This window comes from Rhea pennata, chromosome 1 (genome assembly GCF_028389875.1).
Source record: "Rhea pennata isolate bPtePen1 chromosome 1, bPtePen1.pri, whole genome shotgun sequence".
Lineage (NCBI taxonomy): Eukaryota > Metazoa > Chordata > Aves > Rheiformes > Rheidae > Rhea > Rhea pennata.
In genome coordinates this window covers 55,706,591-55,730,881 of record NC_084663.1, presented here as the reverse complement: position 1 = coordinate 55,730,881, position 24,291 = coordinate 55,706,591, and the positions used below count along the sequence as shown (strand labels likewise).

Here is a 24,291-nt window from a genome sequence, read left to right as displayed (position 1 = left end):
TGCTCCCGTTTCTCCTGCTGGGTAAATAGCACCATTCTTTCAGTAAGGACTGATAAAAGTTTAAATGCATGTTAAATGTGTTGCCCAGTCCAGTGCAATAAATATAGCGAAGCATGGGATTTTTACAACCTGTTTCATTCCGTTGGCATAAATCCTCCTTGAAGCTACCACCCCTTTATTCCTCCTCTTCTGAAAAAGTGCTGCAGCATTTCAGGGGAAAGCAGGCAGAACATGCACTAAGGCTGGTTTGTTGCTAAGCTGTGCACACTGGTGAGCTGAGCAGGCAAACTGGAAGCATGCAGGGATTCTTGTGGTCCACAAGTAAGTGCCACCATCCCCTTTAGAGGTGGTACTTGCAGACCTACCTGGACGTGAGCCAGTCTGCCTGGCTGAGCTGAAAGACGTTATTGGTTTTCTCTCATAGACAGACTTGTACTTTTGGGCCTTAAGATGATGTGATCTGTCAGCTGTGGTTGTTCACTCTTTCACAGGGCTGTGGCATCAAACAGGGACACTAGCAGCTTTTTTTTTTTCACATGCATTTTTCTCATGATGCTTTCCCTGTGGAAGAGATGGAAAGCAGCATTTCCACTTTGATCCTTTTCTAAGTATAGCAGGTCTGCAATTTGAAGCAGTTCAGTCCAGATGCTAGAACCAGATACAGGGAAGAAAGTTGCCACCTGTTTTAGATGGGCAATTTTTTCCCATTTCTATTTCGTGAAATAATTATTGATAACAGTTATCAATGCTGTTTAAGGTCTGATTTCCTATTGATTGCTAATGATACATAGGTAAGCTGTCATGATGGTAAGGAGAAGAATAAGGAAACTCAAAAGTGGAAATGACAGAGCTTGTGAAACAAGTCCACAATTTTGATGGAATACAGGCAATTAAGCATCGTAGAACTTACAAGCTGTGAACACACATAAGTGAACATGATTTTTTTTCTCTACTTACAAATCACAATTGCCACTGTATTATTTTACCATTTATGGTGACTTTCCTCATTATATGCCCAGTGTCTTATACTAGCAGTTTGTTATATCTCGGTAAATTTACATAAATATGCTTATATATTCTGTGTTTCTGCAGTTTTTGTGGTATTATAACTCTTGCAAGAGTCAATTTATTAGTACTGAAACTTTCATGTCTTGCTTCTGTTAAAAAATTTATATTTATTCTGTGCAATATATCCATCACAGTTCAGTAATTTTCGATCAGTTTACCACAAGCTATTTGATGTATATGTCTGAGAAAAATAGGAGTGTGTACATGCACATTTGTAATTTAAAATTGCATTAACACTGTACTGTACTGTGCCTATAATTAGACTTTTAGTTGAGTGTTGCTTCTTAACAGGCCAAAGCATACATTGTTCTCCTTGCACCTGTGTGCTTTTACTGCTCAGAGGAAATAGTCTGCACCCATCAAAAAACTGTACCTTAGTAGGTATGTGGCCAGTGGGAACAGTCATGTAGGATTCTCTGATCTGTTTCTCTTTTCTTTCCTCTACCCTGTTTATTCATATTCACCCTACCCTCAACTTTTCTATTCCTTACCTTAATTCAACTCCTTATTCAAGTTTTCTTGACTTTTTCCCACTTGACAGCTGGTTTGATGAGAGGATATCCCGTCACGAAGCAGAGAACAACCTTATGAGCAAAGGAATTGGTTCCTTCGTTGTCCGAGCCAGTCAGAATTCTCATGGTGACTTCTCCATCTCTGTCAGGTATCTGCTTCTTACAGCATCTTCCTACTCCTTTTCCTGGTTAGTGATCTCTAGCCCCTTCTTAACAGGAATCCTAATTGCCTCTCAGGGAGTTTGCATGCTGCCAGTCACCAGCTGAACTGCTGTGTTGTGGATGAAAACAAATTAGGCATCTGACTCCCAAATGCTTTTGCTTTTTGTCAAATGACACAGTGAATGCCCCATTCCAAAGCTGCATCCCCTGATAGCCTGCTTTCTGAAAGAGCTGCAGCAGAGCTGAGTGGTACATGGGACATCTCCCACAGTGCAAAACATGTGCCTTCTATTTGTTTTACTTGCCTGACAGCTCCAGTTACTGGATCCAGCAATTCCACCACTACCAATAAAAAGATGACTGTTACATTATTAACCTATTTCCCACAGGTCACTAAAGAGCCATTGGATAGTTTTCAATCACTAACAGCCCAACTCCATTTCAGACATTTATTGTAATCTAGCTTTTCTCAGAGCCCTTGCTTCAAAGTAGTGCTGTTAATTGATGGCTGTTTTCCTGATTTTTTAGTCAAACAATTGATAATCAGTTTTAAATTAAAATACTAATTAGCCTTGTCTTTTCTGAGCAGTGTGCACTTTCTGATTCAGGGAGCTTAAAAAGTATCAGGAGGAAATACAGGAAAACATTCTGCCAAGAATAGTAACTCTGCTGTGACCCCCTCTTTCCAAATCCAGATGCTTCTCAGGCCACCTCTTCCCATTCTAGGAGACTTTGGCTACAACAATAAACTAAGCACAGCCAGGCACTATTCTCTGACCTCAAGGGAAAGCAATATGGCAGACGTCAGATCCATCTGGCTAAACTATCCTCACCCCACAGAATAGGACAGCTGTATTCAAGCAGTTCACGGGCAATTGTTCCTGGTCCACATGGTTCCCCTAACCATGGGCCAGCATTATCTAGGAGAGGGCTAGCTGGTTTAGATCAAAATTGCTAACACAAAAACCAGATCACATCTGGTACAAAGTGGAATTGTTCAAATCAGTTGAGAGGTAAGTGTCACAGCAGGATGTGCAGGGGAGAAATCCAGGGCAGGAAGTGAGACTTAATTTTGACTTGTAATTGCACCTCATAATTCATTCTTTTATTTTTTTTGGTTAAGGTGGTGAGTTTGTAGTCATATATTATGCTGGGTATTATACAATTATAAAAGACAGTGTATGGCTTTACGTGAATGTATGTGTGTGGCTGTGATGCATGTGGTAAGAAAAGGTACGACATGTCTCTTACAGTCATTGCAAACTAGGTGTTAACAGGCACCTGCAGAAATGAGTGGGGAAACTACAACTGCACTGCTGTGTTTCTTATAAAGTACAGAATGAAGCTATTACCTTTTGTGGCCGTGAAAGCTTCTCTGACCTTTATTTCAAAGGGGAAGCTCTAAACCCCTGTGCTTTGTACTGATTGTGCTTTGTCACTGGACAGTCCTGCAGCATTGCATGTTTGCAAATTGATGAACCCTTTGAAATACAGAGCCACATCTAGCTCTAGTATATACAAGGGCTGCCTTTGCTTTAATTTCTAGAAGTCTAGATTTGGCTAAGCATCAGCAATGAGCTTTGGTACCCTTCTGGAAAAGACTTTCTAAAGCAGATAAAGTTGCAGTCCAGGTGATGGATGATCTATTACTTTCCCAATTGGATCCAGGCATGAAGATGACGTGCAGCACTTCAAAGTGATGAGGGATTCAAAGGGTAACTATTACTTGTGGACGGAGAAATTCCAATCACTAAACAAGCTGGTGGACTACTACAAGACGACCTCCATCTCCAGGCAGAAGCAGATCTTCCTGAGGGATGACAGCCACGGGGAGAAGGTACACATAAACTATCCTTAGGAGTTCCTCAGTGAGAAAAACCTTCTACAGAAGGAGTTTAGCCCTACACAGATGTCTCTGGAGATCTGCACTTGGAATATCAATCACATTATTAGACTGGTGGGCCTTACAGCCTAGATTTTTTGTTGATCTGTCTGTATAGTTATATAATTGAGCAGAATTTTCTTAGTCAGTTTTGGATATCAATAGAAAGTGCTGCAGATCTCAGTAGAGGAGCTTTGCTAGAGCTGTGTTGAGGCCCCAGACACAAAATTCTACAATGCTTTGCACAGCCAAGGGAAGCAGGACTTACCTTATGAGATGTAAAGCTGGGGTAAAGATTATTTGATTATTTGAGAAGCTCAGGAAAAGAATAGGGCCTGATGATGCAGTGAGGGTGGGGTGGGGAGAAATACAGAGCTTATTGGCAGGCTGTGTCTGGGAATTTGAGTCTGGTTTCCTAGTGTCCCTGAATGTGCTCTAAGTGCAGCTGTTATTACAGTTGAAAGTATGTCTGCTCAGAAAATTTGCCCATCTTCCGCTGCTTATTTGGCATGGAGTATGGAGGAACTGAAGGCAAGACCTGCAACAATGGCTGGCAGGGGCAGAAAAGTACTGCAGAGGAGAGCAGAACAAATATGGGAACAAGCTGGGTGTTCAAGGAAAGTGCAGCAACAGTTTGAGAAGGCAGCAAAACCTCAGTCTAATAAATGCCTGGTTTGGCATCAGAAGAACAAGCAAATGACATAGTAGAGACTGCTATACTGTACACACAGTGCTGGGAGCGAACTTGCTTGGTCACTCCAGCAACTGAAGTCTTGCTTTATTGGGAAACGGATTCTGAGATTAAATTACCAGGATATGCAGGTAGAGGTAAGGCTGAAAGTATGTGACTTGCTCGGTGCAGCAGTAAAGTTTTATAGCTACATGTGGGTCATTCTTGCCAGCTCCAAAAGAGAGGATTTATTTTTCAGTTTGGAAGTGAGGCACATGTTGTTTTCTCCTTCTAGACCGCTTATTCAGTGCTTTAAAATGCATTACTAAGATATAAAATAGAGACTATGGGACCTATTAGAGAAGGACCTCAGCAAATAGAAGAAAGGAAGGTTTTATATATATGTATATGTGTATATTAGTAAAACAACCTGTTTGGGCTGACTGTGAGCAGAAAAGGAAAAGAAAGGGGAACAGCATTTGCTCCAAGATGTAGACAGGCGAATTAAAGAACAGGAGTCAAGTTTGCTTTGGCAAATGGTACATTTGTTATGGTGACGGGCTCAGCAGGGTATGTTTAGCACTCATCACAGTGGGGTTTCAGTTCACAATTAGAATTTCTGGATGCTACAGCCATGTGATAAAATGATAGGAATATACAGATCTCAGTACAGAGAAGAATAAAGTCTGAGGGCAGTATTTCCAAAAAGAGTTTGGCTGCTATGCTAGTCCTCAAATCAGTGGTGGCATTTTCAGCCCAGTATACCCGATCACTACCCAGTCTTCAAATGGGGAATGGCTGTAGCAGAGATCTAAAATATAGGACTCCTGATTTGTCCTTCTGCTCAGAAGGGTAGGAGCCTTCCTTTGGAAGAGCCTCCAAGGTAAAGGGCTTATGGTAGTGATCTATTGGCAATGAATCTGACCTCACTTTTTTGATCTTCTTTCATCAGGAGAGACATAGCGGGAGCCTGGAACGGATGGGCCGGGAAGGACTTCACCTGGGTGGAGCAGCTGGAGAAGTTCATCTTTCTATGTCCAAGAGATATGTAGAGCATCCTGTCCCCATATTGCACCAGCAACAGGTACTACCAGGAAAGAGGGACTGGGAGATCAAACCAGGCATAAAAAATATTGGCCTTGATTGCTTGATAGTAGATAGTCACCCTGTCAAAGTCCATCACCCTGAACCTGCTTCAGGAGGCAAAGTCAGTCAGGTCTTCACATGGGATATAGCAGCAATGATGGTGTCAGTCTGGGGAATTCCTTTGTTGTGATATAAGTGTGACCTTTTATTTAGTTCTGTTTAGGACTGATAGACCAGCAAAAATCTGAAGTCAAAAGTCAGTATACAGTGACCCTTTCACTGGGAACCTGGTAGGACTGAGCTCCATCCAAAGCCTGGAAAACAAGGGGAAGTGTCATGTTCTTGTGTTGTTTGGGGAAGGATGAAAAGTAACATCCAGTGCAAGTGCAGAAAAACACCTCCAGATCTTGCACACACACATACAAAAGTCTGCAGCACAAGTGAAATCTTGCTGTCTGTTTTTTTTCCTGTGTTATGATACTGACATTCAGCATCACAAAATGTATAAGGGAAGAGAAATGACCATTAACCCTGGGAGGGTTCCTTCAGAACATTCTTCTTCCTCCTCCTTGCAGTAGCTGCTGCTATCTTCAAAGTGCTTACTGATTTGGGTGGAAAATAGTTTTTCCTGGGATTGGCTTATGTCTCTAGCTTTTTCCGCTGGAGGGAAAAGATCTAAAACTGTCCCATAAGCTATGAGAGCTTGCATATAACAAGGCTAGGGACAATTACAGAATGGCTGTTCTGCTTCCCATAAGACAAGGAACAGTGTTGCTTATAAGGAACTGCTGGTGGAATAACAACTTCTGACAAGGCTAAAGCCTGCACATTTTGTAGCGCAGTCTATGCAGGAGTCACATTTGATACAGAGCAGAAACACTCATAGGAGTGAAGTGTCTATGCAGTAAGAGTTCACTCACTGACTTTTAGGCAGGGACAGTGATGTGCAAATTGTGATCCAGTCTCAGAGATCCCTTAGGCTGACAAAGATGCAAGTGAGACAAAGGAGCATTTGGAAGAGTAGGTTCATGAAAGGAAGCAGGGAGGAACAATAGCCATTTACAGCAAGCACAAGCTGTTGCTCTTCCTCCTCTCCACTGACACATCTGATCAGACCCTGTGTCACTGAAAGACTGCTGTAACCTGAGCTAGCACAAGAGATTCCATTACACCATTGCTAGAAGGAAAAGCTCAATGCATGTACAGGCCTGGAGGGAGGGAGACACTCAGCACCTGTTCATTGTGCAGGCAAAAGAGAACTTGTTTTCTAAATGTACGGGCCTAGTTCCTCTCTCCATCTGACTGGACTGATTTGTGTTGCTATAACTTAAATGTGCATTCATATGGCTTTTTTTATTTGAATCTATTTTTTCTTTTTCTTCTTCGGTTAACAGGACTACTGGACTTTCAGGCTTGTTCCCTGCTTTTTACAGTGTGGGGCAGCCCAAAGTAAAAATAAAGTAGTGAGTCTTCAGGTAACACATTCAGCAGAGCCAGCAACTCTGCCATTCCCACTACAGAACCAGCATATGGGACAGAGGAAGGGCAAGGAGTGAGCAGGGTTGGGGCATAATAACTCCAGACTGGAAAAAGTCCCCTTGGCAAGTATGGCTTGTCATCTGTGTATGTTAAACTGGCTTGAGTTTTCTCCAAACATCCCAGAGGCCAAACCAGACACTGTCAGACCCCTTTTCCCAGCAGATGTGGAATACAGCTGAAGACACTACTTGAAACAGTCAACCTTCAACTTCTAAGATGAAAGAAATAGACCAAAACAGAACAGTCTAAGATGATGCCTTCCATAAAGGCCATTGCTTGCAGGACTAAAGTATAGGAAATATTTTGGAAGCAGATATCCAAGATGATTTACATAGGGGTTGAACCATGATTCCCTGGGCATCAATGACTCTTAAAGCCCCTCATTTATGCAGTTGAGTGTATTCATGGCTTTTTTCCTGCTGTTCTCTTTCTAGGATAGATATGGTGGGAGCCTGGACAGGAAAGATGGGCTGCATGGACTAACAGATTACAGCCAAGGAAGGGCAGCAGCTGTGCAACGGAGACACACAGACCCACTGCACCAGCCGACACCGGTAGGTGATATACCTGTATCCCTAGCAACGTCTAAGCAGTCTGGGCAATGTCACCTGCCATAGAAGTTGCAAGAAGGATAGTATATTACCTGTTACAGTGCAGTCCTCTTCAACTTCTGAAGATGTTGCTGTATCTTAAGACTCCATCCCAGCCACTTGAATTTGGTTCTAGGGAACTCTGAGGGCAGGGCTACATTGCTATATGAATGTAGGTCTAAGGCTGCCCTCCAACCAGTCTCGGTTAACATGCAGACATATTGCATGCAAGGGGGGCTTAGCAGGAGCTCTGTGGAGGCAGGAATCCAAAGTCTTTATTATAATCCAGCTCAAAATACCATACCTTTTATCCCTCAGAGGCTGTGGCAACAAATAACAGTATGCCCTTACCCACCACATCCCATCAATGATCAAGTCCCGTTATAGAAAGGTCTATGTGTCTTTAAATTAATTTGAAACCAACTAGATAATCAGGAATCATGTCTCAGCAGGCCCTGAATGCAAGATTTGGCAAAGGTTAGCCAGAGTTCAAACAAAATCCTTCCAACAGGGCCTGAAAAACATACCTCCCAGATTATCCATGCCCCATGATGTGGTTGCCAGCAATTTCCCAGTAAAGAAGTCCACACTAAATCCTTGAAAATCTGATTTCCAGTCAAAATGGGAAATTGAGTGCCAAGTCTCTTAGGATGAAGTTTTCATAGGAAAACATTCTGACTATAATGCAAACCCAAAATAAACTAAAATAATACACTAAATAATAAAGTGCAAACCCATAATAAACTGATACAGCCAAACAGTTCCTAACTCCTTTTGATCTTATCTAACAAGAAAGGTGAAGAGCTACTGAGAACCCATCCCCAGCACCATCCCTTTGAATTTCCTAGTAGATCATTCCCTCCTTCCTGTAGTCCTGGCCACTTCCTAGTTTAATTGCAAGCTGATCTCAGTTTCAGTACTGCTTGTCTTCTCCTAGTCAGCATGTGTAATGAGGTGTAAGAGGGGTCACAGGAGGGTGACATTTAAGAACTGTGGCTCACTTTTCCCTGCCTGTCTATATCTCCTCCCCAGCGAACACTATGGGTCCGTGCCTTGTACGACTTTGATGCTGTGGAGCATGATGAGTTGGGCTTCCGCAGCGGAGACATCTTGGAGGTCCTGGACAGCTCTAACCCTTCATGGTGGAAGGGGCGTCTGCGTGGGGAACTGGGTCTCTTCCCCGCCAACTATGTCACACCAATGCATCTCTGAGGGCACCGAGTGACCTAAAGGGCCATACTGGAGCTGCCCTGATATGACAGGGACAGAGACAAAGCATATCTTTCCTTGCCCCCAGGACACATGGTGTTTTTGTTATTGTCTTAATTTATTGGCAGTTTATCTTTTGAAGCATTGATATGAAAGGGAATCTGCAGAAGAGGGTAGGCAGTTTCTTCCTGTATTTTACATTCATGATAGGGGAAGGAGCAAGAATCCTGGATTGTTCATTGGGACTTTGCTGGATCCTCCCTACCCTGTCATTCCTTTGGCTAAGTATTGATAAGTTACTGCAGTTAAGTTTGTTCTGTGGAAATGCAGGTCAGGCTTCAGTATTTAAGCAGGCCCATCCCTACTTTTTGGATCTGGTGACACATATTTCTTTCTCCTTTACCCTCAAAGCACAGAGGCAGGAAAAACACTTAGGTCAATAAAATGATGGTTGGTAATCCATCATAGGTTAGACATCCAAGTTACAGCAGGTCAGGCTGCCATATCCACTTGATGGGATAACAACGCATATTCCTCCTTTTGCAAAACTCAGTTAGGGAAGGGTGGGGAAGAAAAGGGTTTGGGAGGTTTTGTTTTGGGTTTTTTTTCTGGTTTGGTGCCAGAATTTCTTCCAATGAGAATCTGGGGTGCTAGGGATCACTGTGTACACAACTATGACTTGCTGGTGGAGTGCTTCATCCAGCAGGTTGATCTACTTTACAGTATGCAAAGAATAAAATTGTGGCCATTGAGTAGTCTCTTCCCTGTTCCCTTTTTTGGAGGGTGAAATAAGGGAAATAGATAGGTTTTCAAATTACTGAGTGAATACCAAGATGTGATACAAATATATTGCAAATGCACATTAAAAATGATCTAAACCCTGAGAAGGAGGAAATGCTGCTACACAACCACTGCTCATGCAAGCTGATATTAAACAAGCTGCTTGAATTTTTTACAACATGTGGCACCTCAAAAGTCAGTAAGAAAGTGATGATTTATCATTCCTGGGAAAGAAAGAAAAGGCAAGTGAAAAAAACTCTAAAAACAAATCAGACTCGGGAAGAAAAATGTTCTTATCTTTTGTTAGTCCCATTAGAGAAAGAAAAACAGGAAATAGGCTCTTGATGCAGTCCAATTCAATGTAGCTGGCCCAATTAAAGCTGCCAGCTATGTGCAATATTAGCAGAAAAGATTAATTGTCAAATATTTGAGAACTCCACTAAAAGTAGATTATTCATAGCTGAAGTAAAATGAGAATAATTAACAAGGTATATAAGTGCTAAATAGAATAGAAAACTTTGAATGACATGTTAAAAGCTTACCTCCATTGGTTGCCAGGGAGGTTCAGGTCATGAATAGATACCCTGTGACTTGCTGGGCTGGACATGGCTCTGTTCTCTTGTAGATACTCCATTGTGGGGCCTTAACATATCCCCCCTTGAAGTGGCATGAAGTCTGTGGCCTTCTTTTGGATCAATCTACCCTATTTAGTGGCTTGATGTGGGAGTGTAACCCTCAGTGACTTCACAGCTTGAAGAGTGCAGCTAACAGAGGCAGCAAATAGACACAACAACTTGTGCAGCAGTCTCTGGGCTCTACTTAGACCCTCTGAGAACCTTGTTGGAAGCTGTGGGACTTTCTAGGGACCCTCTGAGGAATGAAAGGGTGCTTGCAGCAGACAGGTGAGGGAAGGTAGGCAAGGACAGCTACAGGAGGTCTTAACTCCTTCTGGGAAGCTCTAGCTTGGTAAGCTGCTGCTTACAAGCTTTGTTAGTTGCCACTGATCAGAGGGAGTTGGGGCCTTTGTTCCAGCAGACCCTTCTTTAGGGTGGGTCAAGCACCCTGTGTTAGTCGGTGCTAGGGAGAGGCTATATAAGAGCCAGGCCTCGTGTGCAACTCCTAGAGCGCAGCTAACAGAGGCAGTGAACAAATGCAGCAGTTTGTGCAGAAAGGCACAAAGAAGGGCCCTCCTCTGCAGTCTTAGTAGTGTACATATCCAGAATATGGTTATGACATGCCACAGAGTGCATTCTGCAGCAGTTGTTGGAGTCACTGCATCTGCCATGTTGGAGACTTCCACCCAGATTCCCCTTCTGACAGCAGATATAGCTCTCCAGGTCTCAGGCTGCAGAGTACCTGGGGGTCTCTTCATGAGGCTGGGGCTGACAGTCAGCTTTTCTGCTGATGTGCTGTTGTTGATGAGTTGTGTCATCAGGTGAAGGAGTTATGGGAGGAAGTAAGCAGGCTGCATAGTGTGCAAGAAGATGAGTGAGAGATTTACTGGACTCTTCTTGTAAGAATCCCATGGTATAAGAAATCATGCTTATCAAACCCAATAGCCTTCTACAATGCGATGACTGGCTGCGTAGATGAGGGGAGAGCAGTGCATGTTGCCTACCTTGACTTCAGGAAGGCTTTTGACATTGTTTCCCATGACATCTTCATAGACAAGAAAGGAAGTACAGGACAGATGAGCAGACAGTGAGGTGGATTGAGAACTAGTTGAATGGCAGAGCTCAGAGGGTTGTGCCCAATGATACAAAGTCTAATTGATACCTGTAGATAGCAGTGTTCCCCCAGGAGTTAGTACTGGATCCAGTCTTGTTCAACTTACTCATCAATGACCTAGAGAAAGGGACAGAGTGCCTCTTCAGCAAGTTTGCTCAGGATACTAAACTGGAAGGAGTGGCTGGTGCACCGGAGAGCTGTGCTGCCATTCGGAGGGACCTTGAAGTTCAACAAAGGGAAGTGCAGGGCCCTGCACCTAGGGAGGAATAACCCCATCCACCAGTACAGGCTGGGGGCTCACCTGCTGGAGAGCAGCTCTGCAGAGAAGGACCTGGGAGTCCTGGTGGATGACAAGTTGACCATGAGCCAGCAATGTGCCCTTGTGGCCAAGAAAGCCAGTGGTCTCCTGGGGTGCATTAGGAAGAGTGTTGCAAGCAAGTCAAGGGAGGTGATTCTGCTCCTCTACTCAGCCCTGGTGAGGCCACAGCTGGAGTACTACATCCAGTTCTGGGCTCCCCAGTACAAAAGGGACATGGAGCTACTGGAGAGAGTGCAGCGTAGGGCTACAAAGATGATCAGAGCATCTCATAAAAGAGATTGGAGCATCTCTCTTATGAGGAAAGGCTGCGAGAGCTGGACCTGTTCAACCTGAAGAAGAGAAGACTGAGGAGGGATCTTATCAATGTGTATGAGTATCTGAAGGCAGGATGAAGAGAGGGGAGGGCCAGACTCTTTTCAGTGGTGGCCCAGCGAGAGAGGCAACAGGCACAAACCAAAACATAAGAAGTTCCATCTGAACATGAGAAAAACTGCTTAACTGTGAGGGTAACAGGGCACTGGAACAGGTTGCCCAGAAAGGTTGTGGAGCTTCCTTCCTTGGAGATACTCAAAAGTCATCTGGACACAATCCTGTGCAACATGCTCTCGTTGACCCTGCTGGAGCAAAGGGGTTGGACTAGATCTCTAGAGATCCCTTCCCACTTCAATCATTCTGTGATTCTGTGAAGAGTGTTTTGTTTTGTTTCTCTGCTTTGAGGGGAGGGGTGGTTCAAGCTAATGCCAGATTCGGAAGAGAGTGATTTAATGTTCAGAGGGAGAGAGGACCAAGGCTGGCAGAAGATGGAAGAGAGTGATTTAATGTTCAGAGGGAGAGAGGACCAAGACTGGCAGAAGATAGAAGAGAGTGATTTAATGTTCAGAGGGAGAGAGGACCAAGACTGGGAGAAGATGGAAGCAAAATAAAAAGATAGACCACTGAAAGCAGAGGAGTAACATGAATGATGACTTTTCATGTTCAGGTCTGGCTAAAACAGAAGAAATTGTATGTTCATTCTTGTTCTTACTGTGTCAAATCGTCTTCCAATTAATTCTTTTTTGTTAATGAGAGTTACTTTTAAAATTGGAACCAAAACATTCCTTTCCTCAGTGCTCTAAAGACCCTCTTGGTAGTGAAGATGTAATTGCACAAAATTAATTGATGATAATGCACTTAGCACTTCGATAGCTCTTCACACATTTGAAACCCCTTTACAGAGATTAACTAATTAAGCAAGTCTAAGTAGTACATTGTAATTATCCTCATGTTAAGCGATGGTTCTTTTGAGAAAGAGGTAAATTTCCATGTGTTTTTTTCAATAGACATTTAAAGAATTAATACTTAAGTCAGTTAGCACTATATGACTGCACATTAATTATGGACAACACAGCAGGACCACAGTAAAATCATGATTTCTCATTACAGGCTGCACCTAATGACACCAAAATTACGAGGCTCCAAAGGTATCATGGCATCTGTGATAAACAGACCAATGCCATGTTCTGCACTGCCTTGTGGAGCTGACCTAACTTTGGTCTGCAAGACCCCACCTCATGTGTCTCTGCTTCTGTTCTTGCCTGTGCCCCAGAGCACACGCAGGGCTACGTGCATACGCTGCGCACGTCACCAGCAGGGAGGCATAGGGGCCAGGCTGCCGTTCTGAACCCTCCCCTAGGCAAAGCAGTTCTCCTCCTAGCAAAACAGCATGGAGAAGTGTGGCCCTTCCTGAGTTTATGGAGTCTGTGGATCCAAGGGGAGGTGTGGGGAAGAGGAAAGTTTTGCTTGGACTAGAACCTCCTGTATCCCACAGGATGGAGGAGGAGAAGTCCATCATGCCCCACACCATCTTCTACTGCAGCCTTCCCATGAAATAAAAACTCCCAGAGATCAGGTCAGTTAAGAGGGGAGAAGATTTGAGAGACACACACACATACATACCGCTCTTGTCCACGCATGTATCCTGCATTTGTTAACGTTGGTAAAGAATTCACCTTCCAGAGCACAGCCTCAGAGAGCCTGCCGTGAAACCAAAAAGGGAAGGAATAAAGAAGAACCCGGGGAAATGTTTTGCTTACTGTTTGTCTTAGGCAAGAAAGACAGTTCATGAGAAAAGAGATTGTAAACAGAGACAAAAAGAGGAAAAGTATGTGGGAAGACAAACATTGCTGTAGTAAATGAAACAGAAGAAGCTGGTGTGTGCATGGAAGAATAAAAGTTTGATGAGCACAGCTGAGCTGTGTTTTCTCCTGTCTGAATGAACTTTTCGCCTACATTCCACTGCAGAACTGTATTTTGTTTATAAATGTCTCGTGATTAACAAGGTTGAGCAAAAAAAACAGTAAATGGAAATCTTTCGTGTAAAAGCTGTCCACACGCTTTTCTGTGTCACAGAACAGAGCTGTTGCTGACCTGGTACACACTTACCGTAACGGGCTGCACTCGCTGGAGCGCTGCAGAAGCCACGGGAACAACACGGTCGGTTCCCATCTGGCTGCTGATGGGGGAAGAGCGCTATGGAGACGCTCTCAGTGCTGCCACGAAGCTAGCACCTCTTCAGGCTGCTAGGTCCGTCCCTCTGTAAGAGGGATACAAAGGCATTAATACAACAAGTTCCTGGGGTTTTGTTGTTGGGTTTTGTTTTTAATTAAAAGTAGCTCTCTATTGCAGTGTGCAGCCTTCCACAGCTGACACCTGTTTATCATTTTTGCTGTTGAGCAGCACCTCTTGGCCTTCCTCCACAAAGGGATCCTGACGATGCAGGATCTTGGAAACTCATTTTGCCTCTGGCCCTTGTGGAATGCAACCAAGGGTGGCAGAAGCAGCAGGTCCAGCACGTGGCCAGGAGAAATGAGCCTTGAACAGCAACACAGTACGAGCCTGGGACAGTTTGCACTGCAGGAGAAAAGCCCTGGCAGCCTCAGCCCAGAAATGAGTTGAGGGATGAGCTCTACCCTGAGTGGGAAGTGACAGGTCTTTAATTATATCAATGTCACATCATAAGGACAGCAAGGATGTCTAGCGAGACAGAGATGTGGCCACCTGGGTTAGGGCTGTGCTCAGACTCTCGTTCCACTTCCACTGCTAGCTGTGTCGCATCGGACTAGGTGTCAAAAGTGTTTGGCAATGCTGCTCCCTCCAAGGCTGCCATGGCTGCTACCCATCCCTCCCTGTCCAGTACGGCTGGGGCAGCTGCCTGTCCCTGGCCAGTGTGGCCAAGAAGCCTCACAGCACCTCTCTGCAGCTGCAGTTCAACCCCCCCGCTGTCCCTGGATGCTCTTTGGCCAGCTCTGCCACTGCTCTGATGCAAGCAAGTCTTTTGCAGACACCTGGTTTCAAAGCAATCGGCTTAGCTGCTTTTTAATGAAACCCTACAGAGATCAGTTGAAACCATTAGCATTCCCAGATGATCCAGGCACTAACATCTACTGGTTAAAACATATGCAGTGACTAAAGAGCTTCTGACACCCAGCCACTCCTAGCTGCTGAGAGCTTTGCATTTCAGTAGGGAGGCATCAGCTGAGTGTGGGAGAAAGGCTTTAATGGCACTGAAGAAGAGGGCAGAGCACTGCCAATTTCTCCAGTTTTTAGAGGCAGCTTTCATGTGACAGACTTCCAGAGCTTTAATTTGCATGAAAGACTAAAGAAGTTTCTTACATAAGCAGAACTGACAGTGGAAAGCAGCTGTGGATTTATCTGTGTGCTACAGGACAGCAGGGAAACAGGCAAGTGAGTAGGAAGAGTTCACTGACCCTTGCGTAGAGGAAAAATTCAAAGCACTTTGTCTGCTGTCACTGTGCAAGTGTGAGCTGCTTGGTGGATGTCCAGTCTACTAACATGAAACTGCAAAATCTCATAAACGACGGGCATACAGGGATCCTTGTAGACATGCAAAAACAAAATCAGCTCAGGCAACAAAGAGAAGAAGAAGAAAAAAATTAAAAGATCTCCAGATATCTTGCTGTGTCTCCCCACTAGCCCAAGCTGGCTTATTTCCACTTAGATTTATGAAAGAATGAAAGACATGGCACTGGCTTTTTTTCTTATTTTTTTCTTTTTCTTTTTTGTCACAAGTGAAAATAAGAGCAAAGCTGTGAAAAAAATGCACTTTAGGACGTGAGTCTGTTACTGTGCACTCAAAGTCATAAGATGATGACAGCGTCCTGAATCATGGCTGAAGTTCAATTCCTTGTTTAAGAGGCTCTTCTGGGAAACCTTTCAGTGTTATCCAGCTACAAATAAAAAGAAAAAAAAAAGCACCTTCTCTGCTGATCTAGAGGTCATTCTCAAAGTATATGTTTTATGTCTGTGCTGCACTGAGTGTGTCTGACTCGAATTGTAACTTCCCTGTAGTACTGGCTGGTCTCTCTCATCACTACTGCAGCACCAGCAGGTAATAACAAACACAGTGAACCACTCCATGGTGACCCTGCTCCTAACTGAATATTTACTGGCAGGCCCAGCATACCCAAAATTGGGCTGCAAAATAGTGAATTACAACAAGACTGCATCTGCCTTTTCTTCCCCCCCCCCCCAACAAAAAGAGGGAGGTGGGGCGAATTATCAAACACCAGTTTGCTATGGGCACCGAGGGGCTGGGGAACAGCCCTTTGCTCTGCCCCCCCCCCCCCCCCCGCCCCTGGCCTTTTTCCCCCTGGCTTAATGAGTTGAGGCGGCTCACCAAGGGCAGCGCAAGGAGCATCGGAGCCAGCACAAGGTAAGTGGTGGGAATGCACAGCCCAGAGGGGAAAGGGAAGGCAACCTCCTGCTTTTGGCAGCTAGAGCTATTAGATTACCTCGTCCTGTGCTGCAGACTCAGCTAAATAAAAACCTACTTGGCACTGAGGTTGCCAAAGTGCCTGAACACGAACAGGGAATCCTTTGCTTAAAATGTATTTGGGGAGAAAGGGAAGGGGGAATGATCTTAGATTTGTTGCAGATAGAGTCCTACATCTCCTCTATGGAAGCTCTTGTAAAAGCCTTTCATTCAAAGGGCAAAGCTGCAAGAGCTTGGTGTTCCTTGGACTGTAAATTAGAGCAGGAAAAATAATTTGTAACGTGTTCGCACTAGCAGAACATTCAATCTTTCAAGCTATTATCAAAGTTACCTCCAGGGGGAATAGAACATGCACAAAAGTTTTCAAAAAAAAAAATAGCAAGAGACACCTTGCTGCCCTGTGAAGCAGCTAAATCAGTGCCACTTGTTGCTGATGATTCCCGTTCTGGGTGGGGTGCAGCTCTCAGTCGTGTTTATCAGGTTGGAGAGCACAACAGTGCTTACAAGTCAAAATCTTCAGCATCAGCTGACCAAAATGATAGCTGCATAGTCTCATTTAAAATGTGCATAACTTTAAGGGCACAGAATTTCATAAGCACTTACACAGCAGAACGCATGCTGGAACATCATAAACATCTGAAATTTAGAACTCCAAAAATAAGAGAGAAGGCCTCAAGACGCACGCATGGGTGGTTTGCGCTGACTCTGGACAAACTGAGGCTGAAAACAAAGCACATATGCTTAACAGTGAAGGTACACAACCACTGGAGCAGCATAGCAAGCTTGCTATGGTTCTCCATCAGGCAGTCTTCAGCTCGAGACTGGTTGGCCTTTAAATGAGATGTTTTAGTTCAGCCAGCAGCCTGGAAACAGGAATTACTGCATGAGATACTCTGGCCTGGGTTATATGAAGTTGGAGAACCTTGTCATGACCATCCCTTCTGTCTTCTGAGGCCTTTGGCTCGGTCAGGGAATTGAAGGCCAACCACTATGATGTGAGATACCATTTCCTAACAAAAGATTGGTGGTTTTTATTGTCCTTACAATAAATGTTTTAATATGAAGCCTATTTTTCTAAAGCGTTGGCTTCCCCAAGCCTAGAGGAAGTTGTCTCTGAACAGCAGTCTGGCTTATCACTGGTGTCTGGCTGTAGCACGTGCAGGTTTGAGCATGATGCTGGGAGGAGAGGGGCACCTGAGAAGACATCTGAGCAGGCAGTGAGACTCTGCTTTTGTAAAATCATTGTTGTACGTTTTAAATCCATGAAGCTTTTCTGATTTTCACCAGCTGAGGTTCTGCCTCATTATTCCAGAAAGAGACCATAATTTAATTGGATAAGATCTTCAAGTAGTGAAGCAAAGGGTGTGGGTAGTGATTTACTCCTCTTTGAAATTATAATCATCATCATTCATCTATTTAAAGAATCTTTAAACTTACCTGGATAAGACTGTTTAATATGGTCAAAGCCTCGTGGTTTTCTTTTCTCATGACTCAGACAGAGCTGACCAGAGCTCCAAAGCTCTTCTCAACATACTCTTCATATTATGCTTTATTGTTTCTACCCTCCTTACTTTTGAAGCCTTCAGCTTATTGAAAAAGCTACTGCAAATGTTCTTTCCACCACCTCTGCACAGGGAAAATGTGTCACTTTGCAAAAATGCCCTGTTAACTTAGGGCTAGTTCATCTTGCTAAATAACCCAAGCTGTGGCATGACTACTTCACAGTAAGTGGTCAAGTCAACCATCCTGAGTGAATGTATGCAGTCCACACAGCGGAAGTGGAGGTCACTAGGTTTGGTAGAAGTCCCTCTGGTGCAGGATAAGAAACCACAGAAGGGAGTCAGTGAAGAATGATTGAGTGGTAAATACAAATCAATGACTATCCCATACAGAGAAGAGCTAATGTTTTGAGGAGCATGGTGCCCAAGAATACTGGAGACGAACACACACAAAACACATGTTGTGTTCAAAAAACATTAACTGAGACTGACTAGCCCATTTTTAATGTAGCTGTCTTTTGTTCATGCAAAATTCAAATTTACGTTGAGCATCCTGTTACTTAGAGTATGGGTGCAAAACTCTTCTTAATAGGATGCACGATGCTAGTAGAGGCAAGGCTCGGCTGGCTTAGCACTGCAATTGCATCAGCCTCCTATTTGCATCCCACCACTGTCTCCCTTTGCACTTCTACATTAGCTGGAAGCTCTCACCTTCATCAACACAGCTTCTGATGCCTTCATTCTGCATCCCCAGCTCAAATGCTTCATTATGATCCTGAAATTAATTTTACAATGTTCCTAAGCTTTGCCATCCCCATCACCTTCCCCCTCAACAGCATGTGCATTTGTTTTCCATTTCATTTCCTATAGCTATTAGCACTATTAATATCATTTGTGTTGGGAATACTAAATCAGCACCAAGAGCCCGCAGTGCTGGTGCTCTGGCTGTGCCCCAGAGCTCCTGCAGCCTCCCAGAAGTGATAAGAGATAGGTATCAGCAGGCAGACAGGAGGAACACAAGGAAGCAATGAGGCAGGATGGGTCGCTGCGACAGGCCACAGTAGCAGGCAGTTTCGTCTCACTTGAAAATCTGAATGTACGTTACACAAGTATTTTCCTTCTCTGACTTGAAATCTCTTTTAAGACTTGCTCATGTTACAGGACCTACAATGCCACCACCACCACTATGCAGATAGTAACTCCTCCGTCCTTTCAGTGCTCCCAGACGTTTCTGCCCCCACCTCTCGCAGCTTTTCTCCCAAGGAACCACAGAGGTAAGCTAGTTATTTTACTATCTATCAGCAATTCCCTGCTACCTGTGGATTCAGTGGGCCCGTTGCCTGCCGCGCGGCCAGAGCTGCTCCACGTGGGCAGGGCACCTTCCGGCAGCCCATGCCCAGGGAACACAGGGCGCCCCAGGCCCCTCCAGACCTGCACGGTGGGTCTGGCACGGCCTTGCCAGATGGCGAGCACCAAAGAAAGGATGTCCTTAAAGCAAATCTCGCAGGTCCACGTAGGGCCACAATTTTACCCTGGAACAAACTTTTTGCCTCATCTTGTCAATCTGTATGCTGTAAGACAGGGCTGCCCTTCCACGCTGTCTGTGCAGTGCAGAGACGCTCAGGCGGTGAACTAATCTGAAAATTTAGGTTGCCCTCATGCTATGAAAGATTGATTATAATTAATAAGGGATGAAGGTAGGTGGACCCTTGTGCTGTGGGGATTCAGAGTCAGCAGCTCTGGTAGGACTCTCTCAAGTTTCAGCCTTGACATCCAGGTCTGTATTTTAGGAAGCAGCCTTTGCTGGCTGAGTTGCAGAGATCAGGGAGGAAAGAAAAAAGAGACCGTGATTGTTCTCAAGCAGAAATTACGAAGTGTAGAAAACTGATAGGGAAAACGGAATATATCAGGGACACAAGCCTGTCTGGAAAAGCTAAAAACAGTAAAGAATTTTAAGTAAATCTGACATAGGAAAAATTCTAGCAATGATGCAGAATTTTTCTTTTCTTATTTTTTTTTCTTTTGATATAGAGAAAACAGTGTTGCATAAGCTTTTATGGAACAAGCAATGTATATTGAACTTTCAGATCTGCATCCTATAGCTTTGTCCCCAATCCCTCCAAAATGCAAGGGGTGAAAGGAAGACAACACTGAAAGCTTTTTTCTGGACCTATCTACCTGTGAGAGGCTGTGATAGGTGCAAGAGATAAAACAGCAGGAGTGGAAAAGAGAGCAGAGGATGGTTTGCATCAGACCATGACTGCCAGGTCCATGACAGCCTCAGCCTCACACCGACTGGAGGACAAAACAGGAGTCACAAAGCTCTGAATCTTTAAAGAGGTCTTTATTTACAAGCAGAATTTCATTATATTAATGGCATCCCGTGCTCATTAATTGCACAATGAAGCTCCCTTGTCTAAGTGGCAACTGAATGCCTAAATATACTTAAGCATCTGAACTTCCAAAATGGACTTCCTCAAAACTGCAGAGTCCTTGGAGCCTCTTTTGCATAAGGGCCCAGGCAGCAGAATAGGGCATGGGATCGGCAGAGGGAGCATCCTGTCCCTGCGGCAGAGGGGGGCTGCTGCATGCAGGATACCCTGGCACAGACTGCTGGTGTCCTGGACAAAACAAACTGCCCGTTGTCTTCATCTTGTTTCTCTTGGCTTTCCCACTAATGTTTCTTCCATATTTCTTTGGTTTTGTGGTGGGGGGCTGCCTGTGGTTAGAAGGTCTCTTGGCTTCCCATCATAACATCTCGATAGGCAGCAGCAGGAGAGGAACAGAGCACTGCGAGGTAGTTAGCACTCAAATAGGTCAAGAGCTCACCTGGGGGTTGTGCATGACTGGGTTTTGCCAACTTTTTTTATTCTGAAACAAAATGAGGGCACGAGGGCAGTCAGCAGTGGTGAGACTGCAAATATAAAGCCAAGCCTCAGCGGTGCTGAGGAAAAGTACGTGAGGCAAGGAGGAGTTCATCTCACATATTTGCTCATCTGCAGGAAAGAGAAGTTATCAAATGCTGCCCAGGAACTACCGAGTGGGAAGCAGAGCGCTCTGTGTTTCCTTCCCACCACCTCCTTCCTGCTGTCCAGGCTGAGCTCATGTTCTGAGAAGTTTCTCTCTTGGTGGAAGTAGCATGTCGAGCACCTCTCCTATCCTACAGCAAACTTGCTAGTCCCTTATTTTCAGTGTAGGCTAACGTGTGTAGACGTGTGCTTGTGCGTCTGTAGAAGGTATAGCTAGTACCTGTTTAAATATGTGAGTATGCGTGCTTGTTAGGAGCTCCATAATTTCTCCTGGAGTTTCCTTATGTGTAAAATGGAGATAATAACACGTAATTACCTACCTTGCAGGGCTGTTGTAAGGACAAATTAACCAGTGCTTGTGTGGGTGTTTACAGATGAAAAGCATGATATTAACACTAAATATAATGATTGAATGTTGTAGAAAAGTTTGTATTTATTTACGGTGATTGAACTGAGACGAGAGTGTTCATTTCTTGCACAGTACCAAGTAGTTGTGGAAGATGAGAAGCTAAGTTTGGGGTAGCTGTCAGAGAAATGGTTAAAGATAATCTTTAACTTTACATCCTGATTATTTTATTATCTTAACTAAAGCAGGTGCAGAACAAGGGAGAAGAGAATAGAGGAATGAAAAAAGATTCAAGTTGGAGAGCAAAGGAAAGGAATGAAAATAAAATGCAATTAAAGGTCATGATTTCAAATAACAAAAATACAAAAACTGAATTGGAAAAGAAAAGATAGGGGAAATGAGGACAGGAGAAAGAAGAGAAACCTTGGGGCTTCATAGTGTTAAATTACCTCTGTACATGGAATTAGGAGAAAGTAAATACCGATTTAAAAGAGATACCAGAAACAATTGATGGAAAGCATATGCAGGGAAAGAAAAAGTGAGCGGGGTGAAAAGGAAACCAGAGATGTGTTTAATTATTTTTGTTTTTATTTAATTAAGTGTAATGGCATAATTCTTCAATATCCTGTGCTAAGAGATGCACCCCTTTGCAAACCTTAAAACATATAGTGGCAGGTAGTTTAGATGTTTTTTCCATGTATTCCATGGACAGGCTGGTGAGAGTTAAGGTACGGGTGCTTTTGTCAGCCTGAGAATGGCCCTGTCTCCTTTCATTTGGCTTTCATGCTGTCTCTGGAGAATTAATGGGACAAATTCATTTCCATTGACTTCAGTGAAGTTGCAACAGGGGTGAATCCGACCAGTTCTCCCTGGTAAATGTAGCTGCCTCTATTGCATGGCGAAACCGTGATCCAAAGGCTATTTTGAGTTAAACCCGGAACATTTTGTGATTAAACACACACACACACACACACACACAAAAAAAAAAAAAAAAACTTAATTGTTATGATCAGTCAGAGAGGATGGATGGTGTGTGGGTGGGTGAGCAGCCCTGAGGAGTGGCAAGGGGGGGACCACAAGAAGGAGTAGAACAGTGGTAAATAACCATCTCATTGCAGAGTTTGGGGACGAGACTGTCTTTCTCTGAGAATTGTCCTGGACTGAAGCGAAAAACATTGGCTGACATCCCTTCAGGGCCCTCTTCTCCTCCGCTGCTGCCTTCCTTTCCTCTCTTCTTCAGACCAGGCACCCTTTTCCCCTCAGCTCAGCAGTCTCCATACACACCTGCAAGCCTCAGCCCCATCTGCTCTCATGGCCTGTTTCTCTTTGCTTTCTCTTTTCTCCCTCTCCCGTTTTCACGCTCCCTTCTCAAACAACCAGCCAAATCCAGGATGACTCCGGTTCTTCACCTGGTGCTAGTTTCACATCTTTTTCTCGCACCTCAACATTTTTTTTGGCTGACTCATCCTCACCTCAACTCACTGACCTAAATTAATCCTTTGTGTAACTCAATTGACTAAAATTGACGTAAATGGAGTTACATCAGAGCTGAAATTAGCCCAGTCTGACTAAAATAGCACCTGCCTCTTCTACTGAAACATCATTTGTCTCTTCCCCACCTCTACTCACATATCATGGTTTTAACATTTCTTCCTTTCTCTTCATCACTCTTCCTCTTACCCTCTTGCCAAGAAGAGGCTGCGCTCTTGGCAAGCCAGTACTGCCATCTCCTCCTCTGCTTTGTCCCCACAGCAAAGGGTCTCCGTTCACGGCCATGCCTTGCGGCTGTCCAAGTCTGTTCAATAGCTTTTCATCTTCCATTGGAAGATATCATTTGCCATCGCTTATGTTAGCGAGCCACAAGCTGAGTTCGGTTTGGTTGCAGTGGACACTCAACATGCCCACAGCAGAATTTGCGAGTCGAAATACTGAGACACACAAAATGGAAGAGAGAAAGCAGGGAGGGGAGAAGCAATTTGCCAAAGGTCATACAGCAGGGCAACAGCAAAGCAGTGGCTTTCAAACTTCAAGCTCCTCTTCCTTTTCCATGACTACCTTTCTGCCAACCTATCACTTCTCATCATCTCTTACAACCTCTTTCCTTGAGCCCTCACCTTCCTGCATGTTCTAACCATCTCCTTCACTTTCTTCCTCATCCCCTCTGGCTTCCTGACTTCTTTCTACTTGCCCTAGGGGCCTGGGCCATGTTGGCTAAGCTTCCTGGCCTCCTCTTGCAAAAACCTAGGCTGTTTCCAGCTCTGGTTGCTCTGTGCAGTGTGCTCCACCATTCATATCTGGGTATCTCTTTGGGGTAAGGTTTTATTCTGCAATTATACTCACTTATTTATTATCATGGCATATATATCTGCAGTGTTATGCAAACCGTAAAGGCTTCTAATTCTAAAGGTTACCATGGGCGTATCTTGTATTTACCTTCCAAATGCAGACAAGCTTAAAATAAAACGGACTGGCAGGCCACTGAGTTGATGAAGGCAGGGAATCATCACGATCTAACTGATTTGCTAGGGCAGTGTTCACAAAACTATATTATCTAGTGCTGCAAATATACAGCTCTATCCACGCTTGCTCCGTTCCAGCTGACTGAATTAATTCCCCTGCATTGCTGTGTAGTCTCATGATGGTATGTGGTCACATCAACCCAAAAGGCATTTATTCACTGGTTGCCCAGAGCAGCAGCCTATCCATTTCTCATCCTAAATGTCAGGGCTGCCCAGTCTCACATATTGGGACTCACCAATGGCACTTCTTGTTCCCCTGCAGAGTGTCACAGCTGCCTCTCTTTCATTTTGTGACGCTGAGTGCCAGCCACAGCTTTCTGGAGGTAACGGGCAGAGGCTTTGACACTGCTCTGCAGTAGGGTAATGTGTCCTCAAGCTTAAAGAGCCTTGCTGGATCTAATGCCATCCAGCCAAAGCCTAGCAGGAAAGCCACGTTATGTGGTGGCCTTGGTCACCACAGTACATCTCTGCATTGCCTTTTGCAATGTCACCTCAAACACTGGCGAAAGGGATACTTGAGGGAGCTGTTATTTGCTATTCACATTGCTTTGCTGTGTTGAAGGAGGATCAGAGGGCAACTAC

The 24,291-nt window shown here is 44.3% G+C and overlaps 1 protein-coding gene across 1 annotated transcript in view; it reads left to right on the top strand.

Annotated features, from left to right (window-relative positions):
- Positions 1 to 8,862, top strand: part of GRAP2 (GRB2 related adaptor protein 2) — a 38,067-nt gene extending 29,205 nt beyond the window's left edge. Inside the window, exons 4-8 of the mRNA XM_062568946.1 lie at positions 1,610 to 1,729; positions 3,411 to 3,579; positions 5,247 to 5,378; positions 7,354 to 7,473; positions 8,542 to 8,862. Of these exons, the coding sequence (XP_062424930.1) occupies positions 1,610 to 1,729; positions 3,411 to 3,579; positions 5,247 to 5,378; positions 7,354 to 7,473; positions 8,542 to 8,721 (721 nt within the window). The 3' untranslated portion in view covers positions 8,722 to 8,862. The remainder of the gene's footprint in view (positions 1 to 1,609; positions 1,730 to 3,410; positions 3,580 to 5,246; positions 5,379 to 7,353; positions 7,474 to 8,541) is intronic.
- The last annotated feature ends 15,429 nt before the right edge of the window (positions 8,863 to 24,291 follow it).